Source organism: Mobula birostris, chromosome 25 (assembly GCF_030028105.1).
Source record: "Mobula birostris isolate sMobBir1 chromosome 25, sMobBir1.hap1, whole genome shotgun sequence".
Taxonomy (NCBI): domain Eukaryota; kingdom Metazoa; phylum Chordata; class Chondrichthyes; order Myliobatiformes; family Myliobatidae; genus Mobula; species Mobula birostris.
In genome coordinates this window covers 56,604,094-56,626,330 of record NC_092394.1, presented here as the reverse complement: position 1 = coordinate 56,626,330, position 22,237 = coordinate 56,604,094, and the positions used below count along the sequence as shown (strand labels likewise).

The following is a 22,237-nucleotide window of genomic DNA, read 5'->3' as shown; positions in this document are numbered from 1 at the left end:
GCTTGGAGAATGAGGGATACTTTCATAGATCAACAGGTTGGAGGAACTCAGTGGGTCAGGCAGCATCTATGGAGGGAAATGAATGGTCGATACTTCAGGCAGAGTCCCTTCATCAGGACCGAAGAGTCTTGACCTGCAATATCTACTGTTTATTTCCCTCCATAGATTCTGACCAATCCCATCAGTTTCTTCAGCATTTTGTGTGTTAAGCAATATTTCAAGCATCTGCAGTATTTCTTGTGATCTTAGAGGTGCATAAAATTATGGGGGGGCGGTATAGGTAGGGTGAATCTGCATCGGCTGTTACCAAGAGATTGGCTAGCTAAAAACTAAGGAGCAGAGGTTAAAGGTGAGAGGGGAAAAAACTAATAAGAAACTGAAGGGCAACCTATTCACCCAGAGGGTTGTCAAACTATGCCAGTGGTTTCCAAGCTTCTTAGGGTTATTGACCCTTGGCTCCCAGACCATATCCACTTCTGGCCATTACATAAAAACTAAAGCATTTTTATTTACAGTGCAAAGTGAAAGAAGACAGGAGCTGCAAATTCAAAGCAGTGACAAATAATTGCAAAAATTATTCAAATATATGTAAGGATACAAATAAAATTACTTCTATATTTAATTACACAAGAAACAATTTTCATCCACAATTTTGGAGCATACATTAGTAGTCCAATTTTTCACTGCTTTATTGCTTTTTCACCTTTCAATTAGACGGATGGACTTGATGCAGTGATATTAGCTTATCAACATCAGGCTGAATGGCACTCCAGTCTCAGGTCCCCATGTTCAGTAACTTGCAGTCTGTTTCATTGCTTTGAAAGAAGCTGGGCAACTGCACGGAAACTGCATTCCACTAACATGATGCTGAAAAGGCAATAAGGAGCATCTTGACCTTTTTCCATAGTGCAGGATAGTGTTTTTGATATTATTTTTTGAACCTAGGCTTCAGTTCAAAGTCATTTTGCAATGAGATCAGTTCTTGCTCCATCCTTCCTGCTAATTCCACATTACAAGTGTTCAAGAATGAATTTATTACCCAATATCGAATGAATTTATTACCTAAGATCCTGAAATCAAGCTGACATGTCTTTGAGGAGATTACAGTTCATTGAGATTACAAGTAGGATAGATAAGGGGGATGAAGTGGAAGTTGTACATTTGGACTTTCAGAAGGCCTTTGGCAAGGTGCCACACATGAAGCTGCTTAGCAAGTTAAGAGCCCATGGTATTACAGGAGAGTTACTAACATGGTTAGAGCACTGGCTGACGGGTAGGAGGCCATGAGTGGGAATAAAAGGATCCTTGTCTGGTTGGTTGCCAGTGACTAGTGGTGCTCCACAGACGTTGATGTTGGGACCACTTCTTTTTATGCTGTATATAAATGAGTTAGATGGTGAAATAGATGGCTTTGTTGCCAAGTTTGCAGATGATACGAAGATTGGTGGAGGGGCAGGTAGTGTTGAGGAAACAGGTAGGCTGCAATAGGATTTAGATTAGAAGAACGGGCACGAGAGTGGCAAATGAAAAACAATGTTGGATAATGCATGGTCATGCACAATGGTAGTAGAAATAAACGTGCAGGCTATTTTCTAAACGGGGAGAAAATCCAAAAATCCGAGATGCAAGGGGACTTGAGTCCTTGTGCAGAACACTCTAAAGGTTAACTTGCAGGTAGAATCGGTGGTGAGGAAGGCAAACGCAATGTTAGCATTCATTTCAAGAGGTCTTGAATACAAGAGCAGGGGATGTGATGCTGAGATTTTATAAGGCACTGGTGCGGCCGCACTTGAATATTGTGAACAGTTTTGAGCTCCTGACATTGGAGAGGATTCAGAGGAGGTTCACAAGGATAATTCCAAGAATGAAAGGGTTATCATACAAGGAATGTTTGATGGACCTGGGTCTGTACTCCGTGGAATTTAGAAGGATGAGGGGTATCTCATTGAAACCCTTTGAATGTTGAAAGGCCTAGATAGAGTAGATGTGGAATGGATGTTTCCCATGGTGGGGTAATTTAGGACAAGAGGTCATAGCCTCAGGATAGAGGGGCGTCCAGTTAAAATAGAGATGCAGAGAAATTTCCTTAGCCAGATGGTGGTGAATTTGTGGAATTTATTACCACAGGAAGCTGTGAATGCCAGGTCATTGGGTGTATTTAAGGCAGAAGTTACAGGGAGAAGGCCAGGAAATGGAGTTGAGGGGGGAAGAAAAGGATCAGCCATGATTGAATGGTGGAGCAGACTGGATGGGCTGAATGGCCTGGTTCTGCTCCTCAGTCTTATGGACATGTCTTTGTGCAGCTCACTCAGGCGGGGACAGTGATCATCTGGTATTCATTCTTTTGCTTCCAAATTAATGCTTGTAAATTGACAAAGTTCGCAACAGCCAATATGGTTAAATTGGACAGAAATATGGAGATCATTGACTTGATTACTGAATGAAGCATTTGAGTCTTCAAAGAATTTTATCAGTTTCAAAAAGCGCATAAAAGCATCTCTGGAAGATTCCTTTTGAGAGGATTCTGACTTCCGTGTGTAACATCAAACGCTCAAATTGTTCATCATTCTCTATAAAAAAACTCTCAAAATAGTTGAGAATTGAGAGCATGCAACTTGATTTTATTTACTACCGTGATAAGTTTTTGATGAATTGTGCAGTCGACCACGCAAGTTTTTTACGACAAGATGCTGCATGTGAATTACACTGTGAATGGTAAATATGCTAGGTACAGCTTTTTCCAACAAAGTATAACTGTACGGTGGCATCCTATCATTGATGGTGCCACAAGAATGCTGGTGAGCGAACATCATTCTCTTTGGAAAAATTGCTCAACAGCCCAAAATATTAGCTGTTTTTTGTCCCCTTGCAAATAACTCTAGAATCATGCTCTGTCAATTCATCAGGGTCAATCATTTTTCCTCTCAGCCCCAATCTCCTGCCTGCCCCCTCTACCCCTTGATGCCCTGAACAATCAAGAATCTAACAACCTCTGATTTAAATATGAAGACCTGGCCTCCACAGCTGCCTGTGGCAATCGATTCCACAGATTCACCACTCTCTGGCTAAAGAAATTCATTCTCATCTCCATTCTAAAAGGATGCTTTGAGGCTGTGCCCTCTGGTCTTAAGATACTCCTACCACAGGAGACATCTTTTCCACATCCACTCTATCAAGACCTTTCACCATTCAATAGGTTTCAATTCTGTCACCCTTCATTCTTCTAAATTCCAGTGAATACTGGCCCACAGCCATCAAATGCTCTTCATATAATTCGAGCTGTTTAATCCTGGAATTATTTTCACAAACCGTTGAACCCTCTCCAGTTTCAGCACATAAGATAAGAGGCCCAAAACTGCACATAATACTCCAAGTGAGGCCTCATCAGTGCTTTATAAAGTTTCAATATCCTTGCTTTTATATTCTAGTCCTCTTAAAATAAATGCTAACCTCGCATTTGCCTTCCTCACACAGGCTCAACCTGCTAATTAACCTTCAGGGAAGCCTGCACAAGGACTCCTAGATCCCTTTGTGCCTCAGATTTTTGTATTTCCTCTCCAGTTAGAAAGTAGTCAACCCAATAATTTCTTCTACCAAAGTGCACGACCATACACTTCCTGACACTACTCCATCTGCCAATCCTTCACCTATTCTCCTAATCTAAGTCCTTCTGTAGCTTCCCTATTTCCTCAAAACTACCTGCCCCACCACCTACCTTCGTATCGTCTGCAAACTTTGCAACAAAGCCATCAATTCCATCATCCAAGTCATTGGCATATAATGTAAAAGGAATCGGTCCCAACACAGACCCCTGTGGAACACCACTGGTCACCAGCAGCTAACCAGAAAAGGGTTCCTTTATTTCTACTCTTTGTTTTCTGCCGATCAGCCACTGCTTCATCCAGACTAGAATCTTCCCTGTGATGTCATGGGCTTGTAGCTTGTTAAGCAGGCTTATGTGTGGTACTTTGTCAAAGGCCTTCTGAAAATCCTAGTACACAACATCAAGCAATTCTCCTTTGACAATCCTGCTTGTTATTTCTTCAAAGAATTTCTACAGATTTGCCAGGCAAGATTTTCCCTTGAGGAAACTATACTGACTACAGCCTATTTTATCATGTGCCTCCAAGTACTGTGAGATCAGACTAACCAGCCTATAATCTCCTTTCTTCTGTCTCTCTCCCTTCTTGAAGAGCGGAGTGACGTTTGCAACCTTCCAGTCTTCCAGAACCATTCCAGAATCTAGTGATTTTTGAAAGATCATTACTGAACTGATGCCACCACAACTTCTTTCAGAATCCTGGGGTGTACACCATCTGGTCCAGGTGTTATATCCACCTTCAGATCTTTCAGTTTCCCAAGAACCTTCTCCCTAGCAATGGTAGCTTCACTCACTTTATGACCCTTGACACCTGGAACTTCCATCATACTACTAGTGTCTTCCATAGTGAAGTCTGATGCAAAATACTTATTCAGTTCATCCACCATTTCCTTCTCGCCCATTACTACTTCCCCAGCATTGTTTTCCAGCGGTCTGATATCCACTCTTGCCTCTCTTTTATTCTTTATGCATCTGAAGAAACTTTTGGTATCCTCTTTAATATTATTGGCTCGCTTACTTTTGTATTCCACCTTTACCTTCTTAATGACTTTTTTAGTTGCCTTCTGTTGTTTTTTTAAAAGCTTCCCAATCCTCTAACTTCCCACTACTTTTTGCTCTATTATATGCCCTCTCTTTGGCTTTTATGTATAACGAAGTTAAGAAAAAGTTGACTGGCAAAGTTGATTCATCCAACTGCAAAGCAAATTCTGTTGCCCTAAGTATATTGCACAATATGTCTTTCACATTCCCAGACACTTCAGCTATTCGTTTTTGAACAGAATTGTTGCTGAGTGGATCGCTTTAATTATTGTATGGGGCTTTCCAGATTAAGCAATGAGCAATAAAATGTTGTATGAGGTATGCAAATTATCACTGTTTTGCTGTTAATTGCAGGCAAACAAGTGTTTTGCATTTCTGAAAGCTTTCACAAAGTGACTGAAAATAAGCCAAATTCTTGTGTGCTTTATCAGTATATTCCCTTCAAGCGTTTAAGCAGCCTGGACGGTTTCATTGCCTCATTTGAAAAACCTTTTTCACACAACAGACATTGTTGGTTGCTTGATGCTGGTATAAATCCATATTTCAGATACCCCACACTATATTGTCTACACTTATTTTTTGTTTGGTATGCTTCTGCCATTTTTGTTATGGATTAATGACCACAATCAATTGCCCATTGTTTAAATCCAACAAGTACTGCGACCAATTAAGGAAAAAGTTGCAATTTTATAACTCAGACAAAGCCTGACTCTCTGCCTGAAAGCACATAAATAAAGTGGGGCAGCAATATCTCAGTTGGGCTATGGCTTGAGAGAAATGCAGTGAAGACCATTCAAAAGAATAGATGCTGAACTTTACTCCATTGAATACATACCCTAACTCACAGCAATTGTGTTACTGTGTGATTAGAGCATGGGAATTGTACCAGCTAACACTGCAGTAGTGAACGACAATAATGCGTGAGCCAGCCCCAGAAATAACACAACTTCTTCAATCCAAAACAAATATCAGTGCTTTACAACAACTATAATGCACTTTGAACAATACCTAAGAGAACAGTGGGTAAACAAGAGATAAGGTAAGTATTTGATCCTCAGTGCCTCTGAAGTAATTATTTTTTTAAATTAAGCCTGTAATCTCTCAGCCACCACCCTTGCTCCTGAGCGCCCCACTCCCACCACCCCATTTATCTTCATTGCCCCCTTAGAAACTCCCATAGTCTTCAGGGAGGCGATATTGCTCGCTTTTGTAACAAATGGTTTTGAGAGGTATCAACCAAACATAGGCAAATGGGACAAAGTCATAAAGTCACAGTGGTCAGCATGCTATGACTTGAATAATGGGAAATAATCCCTTGCTTTCTGACTAGGAGCAAGAGAGGATCAAATATGTTGAACCATTTATTTGCAACCTCAACTTGCCAGGGACATGCGACTGAGCCATTGCTTGCAGCCAGGCTAGACCTCATGGAGAAGATGCATAGGGAAGAGGTTTTGGCACATTTTATTCCCCATGAACTCCTGAAAACCACTAACTTAAAATCAGAGAACAGTAGTTTTCTAACAGTCATTATTTAAGTTAAAATCATTCTTTTTTCAGTTGCTTGGAAATTAGAGCTTGTAAGGATTCATCCCTGGATGGGAAATGACAAAACCAAAGAACGACAAAGAAAATGGGCAAACAGCAATCGCTTTCGTTTTAAACTGTAATGTTAACAGAAATGTTCAATTACACTGTAAGTGTAACAATCAGTTACCTTGGTCAACGTTGCTGTTGTCCCTGGTGTTTTTGAGGTCTTTGTGATTGTATTCAGTGAAGAATAGTTGTCAGATTTAACTTTCTCAATGGTCTGCATTTTACAAGCACCCTGGACTTTGGATGCCGCAGGAGCGGACCTGCTTCCCTTCTTCATTCTGTGCTTGCAGTTTTTGATGCATTTACAGCCAAATCTGGAAAATAAGTTACCTGTACAGTCAGGGATGTGGAGAGATACAGAACACATGCAAGTTGAAACCTGTTGTTTGAAGCAATAAAATGTCAATATTTTTAAGTTTCCTGAATAACATACAAGTATACAACAAAATATGAGGAGGAGACATCATGTCCATCAAGCCCACCCTAGGCTATGTTGTCGTTAACTCCTGTGCAATTTCCTTACTTTTTCAAATATTTAATCATTGCCACCTGAAATATATCTAATGGTCACGCCTCCCGCAAAAATTAATGATAAAGCTTTCAGTTCTTTCCTCAGTTTTATCATTAAGGCTCTGGCTTATGGGTCAGCCTGGGCTTTTATCTTTTAAATCTGAGTCAACGGAATACACGTCAAACCATAATATTCAACTCCACTTCCATTCTTTAGAAAGATCACTCCTTTGTAGAATATATAGGCATCCATTAGTCTCATGAGATCATGGATTTGCCCCTTAGAAGGTTTCCAGAGGGCAGGCCTGGGCAAGGTTGTATGGAAGACCAGCAGTTGCCCATGCTGCAAGTCTCCCCTCTCTACGCCACCGATGTTGTCCAAGGGAAGGGCATTAGGGCCTATACAGCTCGGTACCAGTGTCGTCGCAGAGCAATGTGTGGTTAAGTGCCTTGCTCAAGGACACACACGCTGCTTCAGCCAAGGCTCGAATTAGCGACCTTCAAATCACTAGACGAACGCCTTAACCACCTGGCCACGTAAAATAAAGATCAACTATTCAGCTGTTTCTGCTGTACTTTGCCCTTTCACACAAAACCCAAATACCTTCCAGATCCCCCTTTCTAGCAGCTGGACTTTAGATGAGAATGTATTTAAGCTCAAGCTTTCCCAATCAGAAATTCAACAATCTGCTCTGAATAATCTGGCTTTTATGAGTGAGGGCTAAGTGCATCAACTTATTTCATAAAGTTTGTCCTCAGAGTCAAAACTACTAATGTTTACTGTTATGTCCTCATTGGTTGGTTTTAAGCTGTGGCTAATTTTCAGCTGTACAGGTATTTTTTTAAAAATCTCACACAAACACAAGAGATTCTGTAGGTGCTGGAAACCCTCAGCAACACACACAAAATGCTGGAGGAACTCATCGGGTCAGGCAGCATCTTTGGAAATGACTAAAAAAATTGACATTTTGGGCCAAGACCCCTCATCAGGATAGAAAAGGAAGGGAGAAGATGCTAGGTGATGCTCCTTCAGCCTGAGAGTGGCCTCATCGTAGCAGTAGAGGGAGTCATGGACCAATGTTTCAGAATGGGCATGGGCATGAAAAGGCACATGGGAGGAATACAAGGATGAACTACATTTTTTGTAATGCAAGAAGTCTGACAAGTAAGGCAGATGAAATGTGAAATAAAAATGTCGGAAATTTATCAGCAAATCAGGCAGCATCAGACTCAGAAAAACTTGAGATTTTACAGGTAGAATTTATAGAATCTGGTTCTAATACTTGGACTGGTGATCTTAAGGTAATTGAGGAAAGAGACGTGGAAGGTTACCTTATCTGTTTGTACCCAAAATGAACAGCTCTGAAGATAAGTCAGCCTTTACTGCTTTTGTGCTGGAGGAACTCAGTGAGTCATGCAGCATCTATGGAGGAGAATAAACAGTTGATGTTTCAGGCTGAGACCAACACAAGTTAGCCAGCCTCATTTCAAGTGAACAGTGGCCACAATACTAATAGTTTTAAAAGAGTTGTGTGAAAAAATTCAAAGTCTTAAAATGCGATAAGGCAAATATTATTGTTTTAGAGAGGAACTTGAAAAAGTTGATTGGAAGAGGTTATCATCAGGTAAAGGGGACATCTGACAAGTAGGAGATTTTAAGGTAGGAGCTCAGAGCTAACATGCTCCTGGCACATGAAGACCATAAGATATAAGAGCAGAATTAAGCCATATGGCCCATCGAGTCTGTTCTGCCATTCAATCATGGCTGATCTTTTTTTCCTCTCCTCAGCCCCAATTTTCCCCATAACCTTTGAGGATGTTGCTAATCAAGAACCTACCAAGCACTGCCTTAAATACACCTAACGACCTGGCTCTCACAGCTGTCTGTGGTAACAATTTCCACAAGTTCACATAGTCATAGTCATAGTCATATTTTATTGATCCCGGGGGAAATTGGTTTTCGTTACAGTTGCACCATAAATAATTAAATAGTAATAAAACCATAAATAGTTAAATACTAATATGTAAGTTATGTAAATAGTAATAGTAATATGTAAATTATGCCAGGAAATAAGTCCAGGACCAACCTATTGGCTCAGAGTGTCTGACCCTCCAAGGGAGGAGTTGTAAAGTTTGATAGCCACAGAAAGGGCTTAATTAGGAAGGGGAAAAAAGATTATGAGAGAAAACTGGCAGGCAACATAAAAACGGACTGTAAAAGCTTTTATAGATATGTAAAAAGGAAAAGACTGGTAAAGACAAATGTAGGTCCCCTGCAGACAGAAACAGGTGAATTGATTATGGGGAGCAAGGACATGGCAGACCAATTGAATAATTACTTTGGTTCTGTCTTCACTAAGGAGGACATAAATAATCTTCCAGAAATAGTAGGGGACAGAGGGTCCAGTGAGATGGAGGAACTGAGCGAAATACATGTTAATAGGGAAGTGGTGTTAGATAAATTGAAGGGATTGAAGGCAGATAAATCCCCAGGGCCAGATGGTCTGCATCCCAGGGTGCTTAAGGAAGTAGCCCAAGAAATAGTGGATGCATTAGTGATAATTTTTCAAAACTCGTTAGATTCTGGACTAGTTCCTGAGGATTGGAGGGTGGCTAATGTAACTCCACTTTTTAAAAAAGGAGGGAGAGAGAAACCGGGGAATTATAGACCGGTTAGCCTAACGTCGGTGGTGGGGAAACTGCTGGAGTCAGTTATCAAGGATGTGATAACAGCACATTTGGAAAGCGGTGAAATGATCGGACAAAGTCAGCATGGATTTGTGAAAGGAAAGTCATGTCTGACGAATCTCATAGAATTTTTTGAGGATGTAACTAGTAGAGTGGATAGGGGAGAACCAGTGGATGTGGTATATTTGGATTTTCAGAAGGCTTTTGACAAGGTCCCACACAAGAGATTAGTGTGCAAACTTAAAGCACACGGTATTGGGGGTAAGGTATTGGTGTGGGTGGACAGTTGGTTAGCAGACAGGAAGCAAAGAGTGGGAATAAACGGGATCTTTTCAGAATGGCAGGCAGTGACTAGTGAGGTACCGCAAGGCTCAGTGCTGGGACCCCAGTTGTTTACAATATATATTAATGACTTGGATGAGGGAATTAAATGCAGCATCTCCAAGTTTGCGGATGACACGAAGCTGGGTGGCAGTGTTAGCTGTGAGGAGGATGCTAAGAGGATGCAGGGTGACTTGGATAGGTTGGGTGAGTGGGCAAATTCATGGCAGATGCAATTTAATGTGGATAAATGTGAAGTTATCCACTTTGGTGGCAAAAATAGGAAAACAGATTATTATCTGAATGGTGGCCGATTAGGAAAATGGGAGGTGCAACGAGACCTGGGTGTCATTATACACCAGTCATTGAAAGTGGGCATGCAGGTACAGCAGGCGGTGAAAAAGGCAAATGGTATGCTGGCACTTATAGCGAGAGGATTTGAGTACAGGAGCAGGGAGGTACTACGGCGGTTGTACAAGGCCTTGGTGAGACCACACCTGGAGTATTGTGTGCAGTTTTGGTCCCCTAATCTGAGGAAAGACATCCTTGCCATGGAGGGAGTACAGAGAAGGTTCACCAGATTGATTCCTGGGATGGCAGGACTTTCATATGAAGAAAGACCGGATGAACTGGGCTTGTACTCGTTGGAATTTAGAAGATTGAAGGGGGATCTGATTGAAGCGTATAAGATCCTAAAGGGATTGGACAGGCTAGATGCAGGAAGATTGTTCCCGATGTTGGGGAAGTCCAGAACGAGGGGTCACAGTTTGAGGATAGAGGGGAAGCCTTTTAGGACCGAGATTAGGAAAAACTTCACACAGAGACTGGTGAATCTGTGGAATTCTCTGCCACAGGAAACAGTTGAGGCCAGTTCATTGGCTATATTTAAGAGGGAGTTAGATATGGCCCTTGTGGCTACGGGGGTCAGGGGGTATGGAGGGAAGGCTGGGGCGGTGTTCTGAGTTGGATGATCAACCATGATCATAATAAATGGCGGTGCAGGCTCGAAGGGCCGAATGGCCTACTCCTGCACCTATTTTCTATGTTTCTATGTTTCTATGAATGACTTCCTATGACGCTCTGTGCTGCATCTCGGTAGAATGAGTTTCTGGCTGAATGTACTCCTGTGCCCAACCAGTATATTATGTAGTGGATGGGAGACATTGTCCAAGATAGCATGCAACTTGGACAGCATCCTCTTTTCAGACACCACCATCAGAGAGTCCAGTTCCATCCCCACAACATCACCGGCCTTACGAATGAGTTTGTTGATTCAGTTGGTGTCTGCTACCCTCAGCCTGCTGCCCCAGCACACAACAGCAAACATGATTGCACTGGCCACCACAGACTCATAGAACATCCTCAGCATCGTCTGGCAGATGTTAAAGGACCTCAGTCTCCTCAGGAAATAGAGACGGCTCTGACCCTTCTTGTAGACAGCCTCAGTGTTCTTTGACCAGTCCAGTTTATTGTCAATTCGTATCCCCAGGTACTTGTAATCCTCCACCATGCCCACACTGGCACGCTGGATGGAAACTGGGGTCACTGGTACCTTAACTCTCCTCAAGTCTACCACCAGCTCCTTAGTCTTTTTCACATTAAGCTGCAGATAATTCTGCTCACACCATGTGACAAAGTTTCCTACCGCAGCCCTGTACTCAGCCTCATCTCCCTTGCTGATGCATCCAACTGTGGCAGGGTCATCAGAAAACTTCTGAAGATGACAAGACTCTGTGCAGTAGTTGAAGTCTGAGGTGTAAATGGTGAAGAGAAAGGGAAACAAGACAGTCCCCTGTGGAGCCCCAGTGCTGCTGATCACTCTGTCGGACACACAGTGTTGCAAGCGCACGTACTGTGGTCTGCCAGTCAGGTAATCAAGAATCCATGACACCAGGAAAGCATCCACCTGCATCGCTGTCAGCTTCTCCCCCAGCAGAGCAGGGCGGATGGTGTTGAACGTACTGAAGAAGTCAAAAAACAGTGCTCGCTGGCTTGTCCAGGTGGGTGTAGACATGGTTCAGCAGGTAGATGATGGCAACCTCAACTCCTAGTCGGGCCTGGTAGGCGAACTGGAGGGGATCTAAGTGTGACCTGACCATAGGCCGGAGCAGCTCCAGAACAACTCTCTTCAGGGTCTTCATGATGTGGGAGGTCAATGCCACCGGTCTGTAGTCATTGAGGCCGCTGGGGCGCGGCGTCTTCGGCACAGGGACGAGGCAGGACGTCTTCCACAGCACAGGAACCCTCCGGAGCCTCAGGCTCAGGTTGAAGACATGGCGAAGTACTCCACATAGCTGAGGGGCACAGGCTTTGAGCACCCTGGTACTGACACCATCCGGTCCTGCAGCCTTGCTTGGGTTGAGACGTTTCAGCTGTCTTCTCACCTGTTCAGCTGTGAAGCCCACCATGGTGGTTTTGTGTGGGGAAGGGGTACAGTCATGAGAGCAGGGTGGGGGACTGTGAGGAGGGGTAGGAGGGGAGAGTGGAATATGTGTTGGTTGGGAGCCGACAACAGATGACTCATGTGGAGGATGGGCAGGGGCCACAATGTCAAATCTGTTAAAGAACATGTTAAGTTCGTTGGCCTTGTCCACACTGCCTTCGGCTCCTCTGTTGCTAGTTTTCCGGAACCCAGTGATGGTCTTCATCCCACTCCAGACCTCTCTCATGTTGTTCTGCTGGAGTTTCCACTCAAGCTTCTTCCTGTACCTGTCTTTAGCTTCCCTGATCCTGGCTTTCAGGTCCCTCTGTATTGCCCTCAGCTCCTCCCTATTTCCATCTCTAAACGCCCTCTTTTTAGCATTCAGGATGTCCTTAATGTCCTTTATTACCCATGGCTTGTTACTTGAATAACAAAGGACAGTTCTTGTCAGAACATTGCAATCCCCACAGAAGTTGATGCAATCAGTGATGCACTCTGTGAGCCCATCAATATCCTCTCCATGTGGCTCACAGAGTGCCTGCCAGTCTGTCACCTCAAAACAACCCTGGCCACCCTCTGGCTAAAAAAATTTCTCTACATCTGTTTTAAATGGATGCCCCTCTATCCTGAGGCTGTGTCCTCTTGTTCTGGACTTCCCAACCATGGAAAACATCCTTTCCACATCTACTCTATCTAGGCTTTCCAATTTTCAAAAGGTTTCAATGAGAGCGCTCCTTCATCCTTCTAAAATCCAGTGAGTACGGACCCAGAGCTATCAAATGTTCCTCCTATGATAACCCTTTCATTCCCAGAATCATCCTTGTGAACCTCCTCTGAACATTCTCCAATGCCAGCACATCTTTTCTTAGATGAAGAGCCCAAAATTGTTCATATAATGTAAAAAGAAGTGGTCCCAACACAGATCCCTGTGGAACACCACTAGTCATTGGCAGCCAAACAGTAAAGGGTAAAGCTGGCAGGATTAGGGAACCCTGTATAATGAGGGAAACAGAATCAGGAAAAGGCTGGGATCAATGCTGAGTACGTACGGTACAGGGAAATCAGGAAGGAGTAAAGGGGGCATAAGTTATCCTATATTCTTTAATCAGATAAACAGCAAAAGGGCAGTTCCAGTGAGAACATTGCCTAAGGATCAGTGTGGTCATCTGTGTGAAGCCACAGATGGAAGTCGTCCTAAATTAATACCTACTATCTGTATTTACTGTCGAGAATGCCATGGAAGCTAGAGTGTTCAGCACGAAGAACAGTGATGTCCTAAAACATTTTGACATTCCAAAAGACCTACTGGTAGTCTTTAAACATATAAAGATGCACTAAATCCCCATTACGCTAAGTATATTCTAGAATATGTTATGTGAAGCCAGAGAAGAATTTGCTGAGACCCTGGCACAGATTTTTGTATATTCATTAGCCACGTTTAAAGAACTAAAAGACTGGAAGGTGGCTAATGTTCGGCATTTCTTTAGGGCTGGAAGAACAAGCCACGGAACATGCAGGTCAAGCTAACAGCAGTGGTGAAGTTACTGGAGGGGTTTTTAAGGGTCAGGATCTAACCACATTTATCTAGAAAGCAAGGAATAGTTGGGGATAAATAGTATGGTTTTGTGTGTGGGAAGTCATCCCTGAGTGTTTTTGAAGAGGTGACCAAAATGATTAATAAAATTGAGTGGTAGACACTGTTTACATGGACTCTAAATAAGGTAGATAGTAACAGCCTTTTCCCGGGGGGGGGGGGTTAACAGCTTGGTAACGTAGTGGTTAGCACGATGCTATTACAGCTGTGACTTTCCGGAGTTCAATTCCGGTGCCATTCTTTAAGGAGTCTTTATACATCCTCCCCATGGAATGTGTGGCTTTTCTGTGGGTGCTCTGGTTTCCTCCCACAGTCCAAAGACGTATCAGATCATTGGTCATTGTAAACTGTCTCCTGGTTAGATTAGGGTTAAATCAGTTTGTTGGGGTGGCACAGCTCCAAGGGCTGGAACGGTATACTCTGCACTGTATCACTAAATTTAAAAAACGACAGCTGAGAGTTTCCTGCCATTCAGTCAAGCTGAACTCATTTGTTAGTTTAATGTTTTAAATCTTTTCGTCAGGAGCTTACTGAAATCACCACTAATCACACTTCCCTTTACACCATCTCAAATTCAGGTAAATTTGACAAACTGACCTTCCTATGCTGACTTAGACATGAGGAATCACTCCATCCCTTGAAATTGATCAAAAATCTGCTCACCATCGATGAGAAATTAACTGGTCTATAATACCTCAACTTAAAATGATCCTTTGGGTAATGCAAGTCCAATAATCTAACAGTAATAGCAGACCATAAGACATTGAAGCAGAATGAGGCCATTCAGCCCAGAGTCTGCTGTGCCATTCCATTATGGCTGATCCCGGATCTCACTCTCAACCCCATACACTTTCCTTCTCACCATATCCTTTGATGCCCTGACTGATCAGGAAACTGTCAACTTCCGCCTTAAATATACGCATGGACTTGGCCTCCACCACAGTCTGTAGCAGAACATTCCACAGATTCACTACTTTCTGGCTAAAAAATGTTCTCCTTACTTCTGTTCTAAAGGGCTACCCCTCAATTTTGAGGCTGTGCCTTCTAGTTCTGGATACCCCCACCATAGGAAACATCCTTCCACATCCACCCTATCTAGTCCTTTCAACATTCAGTAGGTCTCAATAAGCTCCCCTCACATTCTTCTAAATTCCAGTGAGTACAGGCCTAAAGCTGCCAAACGCTCCTCATATGTTAACTCCTCCATTCCCAGAATCATCCTTGTGAACCTTCTCTGGAATCTCTCCAATAACACATCCTTTCTGAGATATGGGGCCCAAAACAGCTGACAATCCTCCACGTGCGACCTGACTAGTGACTTAAGCCTCAGCATTATCTCCTTGCTTTTATATTCCAGTCCCCTTGAAAGAAATGCCAACATTGCATTTGCCTTCTTTACTACAGACTCAACCTGTAAATCAGCCTTCTGGGATTCTTGTACGAGGACTCCCAAGTCCTCTGCACTTCTGATGTTCGAAACTTTTTCCCATTTTGATTACAGTCCACACTATTGGTCCTTTTACCAAAATACATTGTCATACATTTCCCAACACTGTATTCCATCTACTACTTTTTTGCCCATTCTTCCAGTTTGTCTAAGTCCTGCTACAATCGCATTGCTTCCTCAGCACTACCTACCCCTCCAACTATCTTCGTATCATCTGCAAACTTTACCACAAAGCCATCAATTCCATTATGTAAACCACTGACCATGTGAAAAGTAGTGGTCCCAATACTGACCCCCAAGGAACAACATTAATCACTGGCCAACCAGAAAAGGACCCTTTCATTATTCTCCAAGCACACTAAAAACCTCATCCTTAATTATAGACTCCAACACTTTCCCACAGCTGGACTATAATTTCCTTCCCACCTTCTTAAAGAGTGGAGTGACATTTGCAATTTTACAGACTCCCGGGACCATGCCAGGATCAAGTGACTCTTGAGAATTTGCGACCAATGCATCCGTTATCTCTTCAGCAACCTCTCTCAGGACTCTGGGATGTAGTCCATTTGATCCACGTGACTTATCCACCTTAAGACCTCTTAGTTTGCCTAGCACTTTTTCCTTTGTAATAAAAATGGCACTCACTCCTGCTCCCTGATGTTCATGTCCTCTGGCACACTGCTAGTGACTTCCACAGTAAAGACTGATGCAAAGTACCCATTAAGTTCATCTGCCATTTCTTTGTCCCCTCATTACTATCTCACCAGCATCATTTTTCAGTGGTCCAATATCAACTCTCACCTCCCTTTTACTTGTTCTATAACTAAAAAACTTCTGGTATCCTGCTTTACATTATTGGCAGGTTTGCTCTCATATTCCATCATTTCCCTTCTTATAGCTTTTTTTGTTGCCTTCTGTTGGATTTTAAAAGCTTCCCTTCATTTTTGCTACCTTGTATGCCCTTTCCTTGCTTTTATGCTGTCCATAATTTCCCTTGTCAGCCACGGTTGCCTATTCCTGCCATTTGAGAACAACTTCTTCTATGGAACATATCTATTCTGCGCCTCATGAACTATTCCCAGAAACTTTAACCACCTCTGGTCTGTTCTCACTCCCACCAGTATCCCCCTCTAATCCACCTGGGCAAGCTCCTCTCTTATGCCCCTATAATTCCCTTTATTCTATTGCAATACTGATACATGTGACTTATGCTTCTCCCTCTCAAACTGCAGTATGAACTCAATCAGATTATCTCTGCCTCCTCAGGGTTCCTATACATTAAGCTCTCTAATAGGATCTGGGTTATTACACAGTCTAAGATAGCCTTTCCCCAAGTAGCCTGAAACACAAGCTGACCTAAAAAGCCATCTCGTAGGCATTCAAGAAATTTCCTCTCGTGATCCAACACCAGCCTGATTTTCCCAATCCCCATGCATATGGAAGTCCCTATTTACAAGTGTGACATTACCCTTATTACATGCCTTTTCCAGCTCCCTTTGCAATCTCAACCCCACATCTTAGCTACTATTTGAAAGCCTATTCTCATAATGTTTTTTTTAACCCTTGCAGATTCTAAGCTCCACCCACAAAGATTCCAACATTTTCTGACCCTGTTAACCTCTTTCTAAAAATGTAATTCCATCTCTTACCAACAGAGTCACACCACCGTCTATGCCTTCCTGCCCATCATAGTTAAGATTATTCTGGTAATTTAATAACTAGAGAGATGGCAGGGTAGCTCATGACTTGTGGGAGTGACATCGGAACTCTAAAGACTTTTGGTGTCCTGGATAACCACAAGACATTGCCATAAATGCCTTAAAATCTGAGCTATGGATCTTCTTAATAGCCTGGATGAATTTTGCACAGTACATTTCAGGAGGTTGTCATCCCACATCCAGCAAGAGGGGGAATGGACGGTGCCAAAAAAGTTCAGAATAGCCAAAGGTATATTGCTCTCTTAAGAATAAGAACTAGGATACCCTTGAACTGTTCAGCAGTTCAATAAAGGGTGGGAGAAAGGGTAAGAGCAACAATTATGGAATTTCTTTCGTTGGGGAACAGCTTTTACAGTTGTAAGATTGCATATATTCCAAAATGGTCTTTGTTAAGATTACCATAGGGCAGCTGCACAGTATTCTACAGAAAGAGGACATAATCTACATTGGCACCAATAGATAAAAATTATAGATGACACCCTCTGGGTAAAAGAAGAAAGCCTCCAAGAGTAGCATCTGCTATGCAATAAAGAGAGCAGATTGGGGAGTTGTGAAGAAACTATCCCTATGAAATGGTCGGAGTAGAAGGTGCCTGATTATGGAATCTTGATGAGGGCACTTAATACTTCTTAATCTTGCCTGTAGCGTCTGTAATGTCAAAGTCATAGTTATACTTTATTGATCCCAGGGGGAAATTGGTTTTCGTTACAGTTGCACCACAAATAATAAAGTAATAGAACCATAAATAGTTAAATAGTAATATGCAAATTATGCCAGTAAGTTATGAAATAAGTCCAGGACCAGCCTATTGGCTCAGGGTGTCTGACCCTTCAAGGGAGGAGTTGTAAAGTTTGATGGCCACAGGCAGGAATGACTTCCTATGACGCTCTGTGCTGCATCTTGGAGGAATGAGTCTGAAACTTCCCATCAAAAAGTGCAGTTAAGATCATCAATTCAGCACGCACTGAGTAGTTTTCAAATGATAACAGAGTATATAATGACAATAAAACAATTGTTGTGATCCCAGAACTGATTTGGAAGGTGCTCTCCACAGGTTAAAAATCCCCATGTAACTGGTTCTTTAAATGGCACCTCAGGTACAAGCAGCACTGAACAACTTGGATAGGCTGATATCAGGTAAAGAGTGCAGCAAAAGGGCCTAATTTGTAAAGAAAAGTGCATCATTAAGTGCATAGCCAACTTGAACAAAACTACTTCACCTTGAGGATCTCCAACCGGAAGCATCAGCTGTAACTGCCAGAATGAAAGTCAGTACATTTAGACAGAGACGTAAAGTAAAGATTTTTTACTCCTCATGTATGTGAGGGATGTAAGAAATAAAGTCAATTCAATTCAGAACCCAAGCCTGGAGCATTCCTGTCTACAAATGATATGCTTTCATTCTCCTTACATCAAACAGCACTTATCAACTTTCTGGACATCTATGTTCTAGGGGGAAGTCATCATGGAGGAAAGAGACAAGGGTCTGAATGCCAGAGTTTTGACTGCCGGCTACTGCTTCTTAAAATTGTAAAGCCAGTTACAATGGATGGAGATGACAATAAGGCAGAACAACATAATAGTTTTACATGAACCAGCCCATCACATCATTGCAGAGTACCACACCACGCAGAATTCCACTATTAAGGTACAGAAATGCCCCGCTTTTCGAACGTTCGCTTTACGACACCTCGCTGTTACGAAAGACCTACATTAGTTACCTGTTTTCGCTAACAGAAGATGTTTTCACTGTTACAAAAAAAGGCAGCACGAGATAAAAAGCAACGTGCGCCCCAAGCAGCCAAGCTCCTCCCCCCGATTCGGAACTGCATTCTCGGAGGCATTGCTTAAACACTTGCCTGTGAGCAGCCGTTTGCAAGACGAGGTCTTAGATATCGGAAAAGCCTAAAAGAGCTCATAAGGATGTTACACTTAGCATAAAACTAAACATAATTAAGCCTTTGGATCGTGATGAACGAAGTAGGGACAAAGTAAGTTTCGCTTGTGGAAGTTGATGAAGATGATGTTGAAGAGGTTTTGGCATCCCATGACCAAGAACTGATAGATGAAGAGCTGATGCAATCGGAAGAGGAAAGGATAACAATCAAAACCAAATGCAGTAGTGATCGGACCGAAAGTGATGTCATCCAGGAACTGAACGTGAAGAAACCGCGTGAGATTTTTACTGCAATTATTGCAGAAAAGTACAACTTTAATTTTGAAAGGGTACGTAGGTTTAGAGTATATTTGCAAGATGGTTTGAGTGCTTACAAAGAACTGTATGATAGAAAAATGCGCAAGGCTAAGCAGTCAAGCATATTGTCATTTTTCAAGCCTTCCACATCAGCCACAGCAGACGACGAACCTCGACCTTCGACATCGAGGCAGGCAGACATAGAAGATGACCTGCCTGCCCTGATGGAAACAGATGACGAGATGACACCCCAGTATCCCACCACCCCAACCCCGGGCTGCGGACAGATGCCGATTCGTGGAGAATGCAGCAGTAGCCAGGAGGCACCCAGCACATCTTTAAGAAAAAAAGCCGAAATAAACAAGCTAATTAATTAGGTGCCGCCCGGCATGTAAATGTTGGCCTAGATCAGAGGTGATTGCCGATTGCGTCACCTCTGATCTGGGCTGACATTTACGTGCCGGGCAGCACCTAATTAATTAGCTCGTTTATTTCGGCTTTTTTTCTTAAAGATGTGTTGGGTGTGTCCCGGCTACCGCTGTATCACTGCATGCTTCGCGGTTCGGTATCGGCTCACTGCCCGGAGGGTGGGGGCCACTGCACCACCCCAACCTGCGACGACTCAGTCTAACACACCATCATCAGTGTGCTCGATATCTTCCCGATTCCCATGATACTACACTACTATAGTCGCGCTGATATGCAACGAGTGAAAACAACACACTGACTCAAGCAGGGTCGGGTTGAACTGTTTACTGTTTGAATCGGCGCACGCTTAGGTAACCCGCTCCCAGCAATCCCTGCTCTTTGCGGAGCGGAAATGACGTCGGCTTCTGGGCCGAGGTCTGCCCTACACTCAGAGTCCTCTCGGTTGGCGCTGGCTGCGAGCTCGCCGGCAACTGCTGGAGCCGGTTCGCTTGCTGCGTGAGCGAGCAGCCACATGACCCCCCCCCCCCCCAAGAACCGGCGATAGGAGGTGCAGAGTCCGCAGCCTGCACACTCTCAGTTCTTTTAGATGGCCGGCCTCGACGTCATGGGGGTGGTACCGCAACCGGGTGTTCAATGTCTAGATGCACCGATATGAGACGGTCAATGGTAAAAGTCTCATCCCGACTGCCGATGTCGAGAACGCAGGTCGCTCCATTATGGCGCACCACCTTTTAGGGTCCCTCGTATGGCCGCTGCAGGGGTGGTCTGTGTGTGTCTCGGCGAACGAAAACATACTAGCTCTGTTGTAGATCCCTGGGCACGAAAGAGGGTGTTGTTCCGTGGTGGGACGTTGGGACTGGGGCAAGTGTTCCAAGCCGCTCCTGGAGTTTAGTTAGGACCCCAGCAGGTGTGTCTTCCGGGCCACAGGGTGCCGGCAGAAGCTCACTAGGAGCTGTGAGCGGATCACCATAAACCAGTTCAGCCGATGATGCGGCCAGGTCCTCCTCGGGTGCCGTGCGGATACCAAGCAGCACCCAGGGGAGTTCATCCACATAGTCTGGCCCTCGGAGGCATGCCATCAGGGCTGACTTCAAGTCCCTGTGGAAACGTTCCACCAGGCCGTTAGACAGCGGGTGGTAAGCAGTCGTTCGGCAGAGCTGGGTTCCGAGTAGTTATGCCAGCACAGACCACAAAGCCGACGTGAACTGCGTACACCCGTCTGAAGTGACATGGGCTGGGAGTCCGAACCGTGCCACCCAGGTGGTAATCAGGGCCCTGGCGCATGTCTCCGTGGCAGTGTCAGCAAGTGGGACAGCTTCCGGCCACCTCGTGAACCTGTCCGCCACGGTGAACAGGTATCTCACTCCTCTCGAAACCGGCAGCGGGCCGACGATGTCCACGTGGACATGTGTCAGCTGGAAGGGTTGCAGTGGGGCCCTCACATGCCTCTGGATTTTGGAGGTTTGACAGTGCGTGCATGTCCTGGCCCAGTGCCCGACCTCTTTGCATACGCCGTGCCACACAAACCCGTCTGCGATCAGCCGGATGGTCGCCCGGATGGAAGGATGGGCAAAACCGTGCAAGGTGTCAAAAACGCGCCGCCTCCAAGTGATCAGGACAATGGGCCAAGGTTGCCCGGTGGACACATCGCAAAGGAGCTTCCTACCTTCAGGTCCAATGGGCATGTCTTCGAGGCGCAGTCCTGAGACTGCGGTTCAGTACACCGGCATCTCTCCGTCCAGCCGTTGCACCTTAGCTAACGCCACATAATCCACCCCCGGTGACAAAGAGTACACTGATTGGACGAAGGATCGTGACAGCGCGTCTGCCACCACATTGTTCTTCCCGGAGATGTGCTTGATTGTGTTGGTAAACTCCGAGATGTACGACAGATGGCGTTGTTGGTGACCCAACCATGGGTCTGACTCTTTGGTAAACGCGAAAGTGAGGGGCTTGTGGTCTGTGAAGACTGTGAACTCTCTCCCTTCCAGGAAATACCTGAAGTGCCGGATGGCAAGGTACAGGGCCAGCAGCTCCCTGTGGAAAGCCCTGTACTTAAGTTCCAGGGGTCGTAGGTGCTGGCTGAAGAAGGCGAGTGGCTTCCACTGGCCTTCGATGAGCTGCTCGAGCACGCCGCCAACTGCCACGTCGGAGGCATCCACAGTGAGGGCAGTGGGGACGTCGACCCAGGGGTGGACTAGGACCATGGCATTTGCTAGCGCGTTCTTGGTTTGGTCGAAAGCCACCTTTGCCACCTCTGTCCAAGTGACCTCTTTGATCTTGCCAGACATCAAGCCAAAAAGGGGCCACATGATCCGGGCCACTGAGGGCAGGAAACGGAGGTAAAAGTTAACCATCCCAACAAATTCCTGCAGGTCTTTAACAGTGCTGGGCCTGGTGAACTGGCAGATGGCCTCAACTTTTGCCAGCAGAGGAACAGCTCCATGGCGGTCGATCCGGTGTCCCTAGAAGTCGATGGCGGATAGGCCGAACTGGCATTTGGTGGGGTTGATCGCCAGGCCGTAGTCGCTTAGGCGGCGGCAGAGCAGGCATAGATGTGCTAGATGTTCCTGGCGGGAGCGGCTGGTGATAAGTACATCATCCAGGTAGATGAACAGAAAGTCCAGACCTCGCCCCACTGCGTCCATCAAGTGCTGGAACGTCTGCGTCGCGTTT

The 22,237-nt window shown here is 44.5% G+C and overlaps 1 protein-coding gene across 10 annotated transcripts in view; it reads right to left on the bottom strand.

The window, feature by feature from the left end:
• The window catches only part of specc1la (sperm antigen with calponin homology and coiled-coil domains 1-like a), a 267,927-nt gene that overhangs the window by 238,119 nt on the left and 7,571 nt on the right, over window positions 1–22,237 (bottom strand). For 9 of the 10 annotated variants that reach the window (XM_072243781.1, XM_072243777.1, XM_072243780.1 and 6 more), the window contains exon 2: window positions 6,360–6,552. In XM_072243781.1, the coding sequence (XP_072099882.1) occupies window positions 6,360–6,515 (156 nt within the window). In that variant the 5' untranslated portion in view covers window positions 6,516–6,552. Of the gene's footprint in view, window positions 1–6,359; window positions 6,553–8,080; window positions 8,172–22,237 lie in introns of all 10 variants that reach the window. The other variant, XM_072243776.1, reaches the window with a different exon arrangement.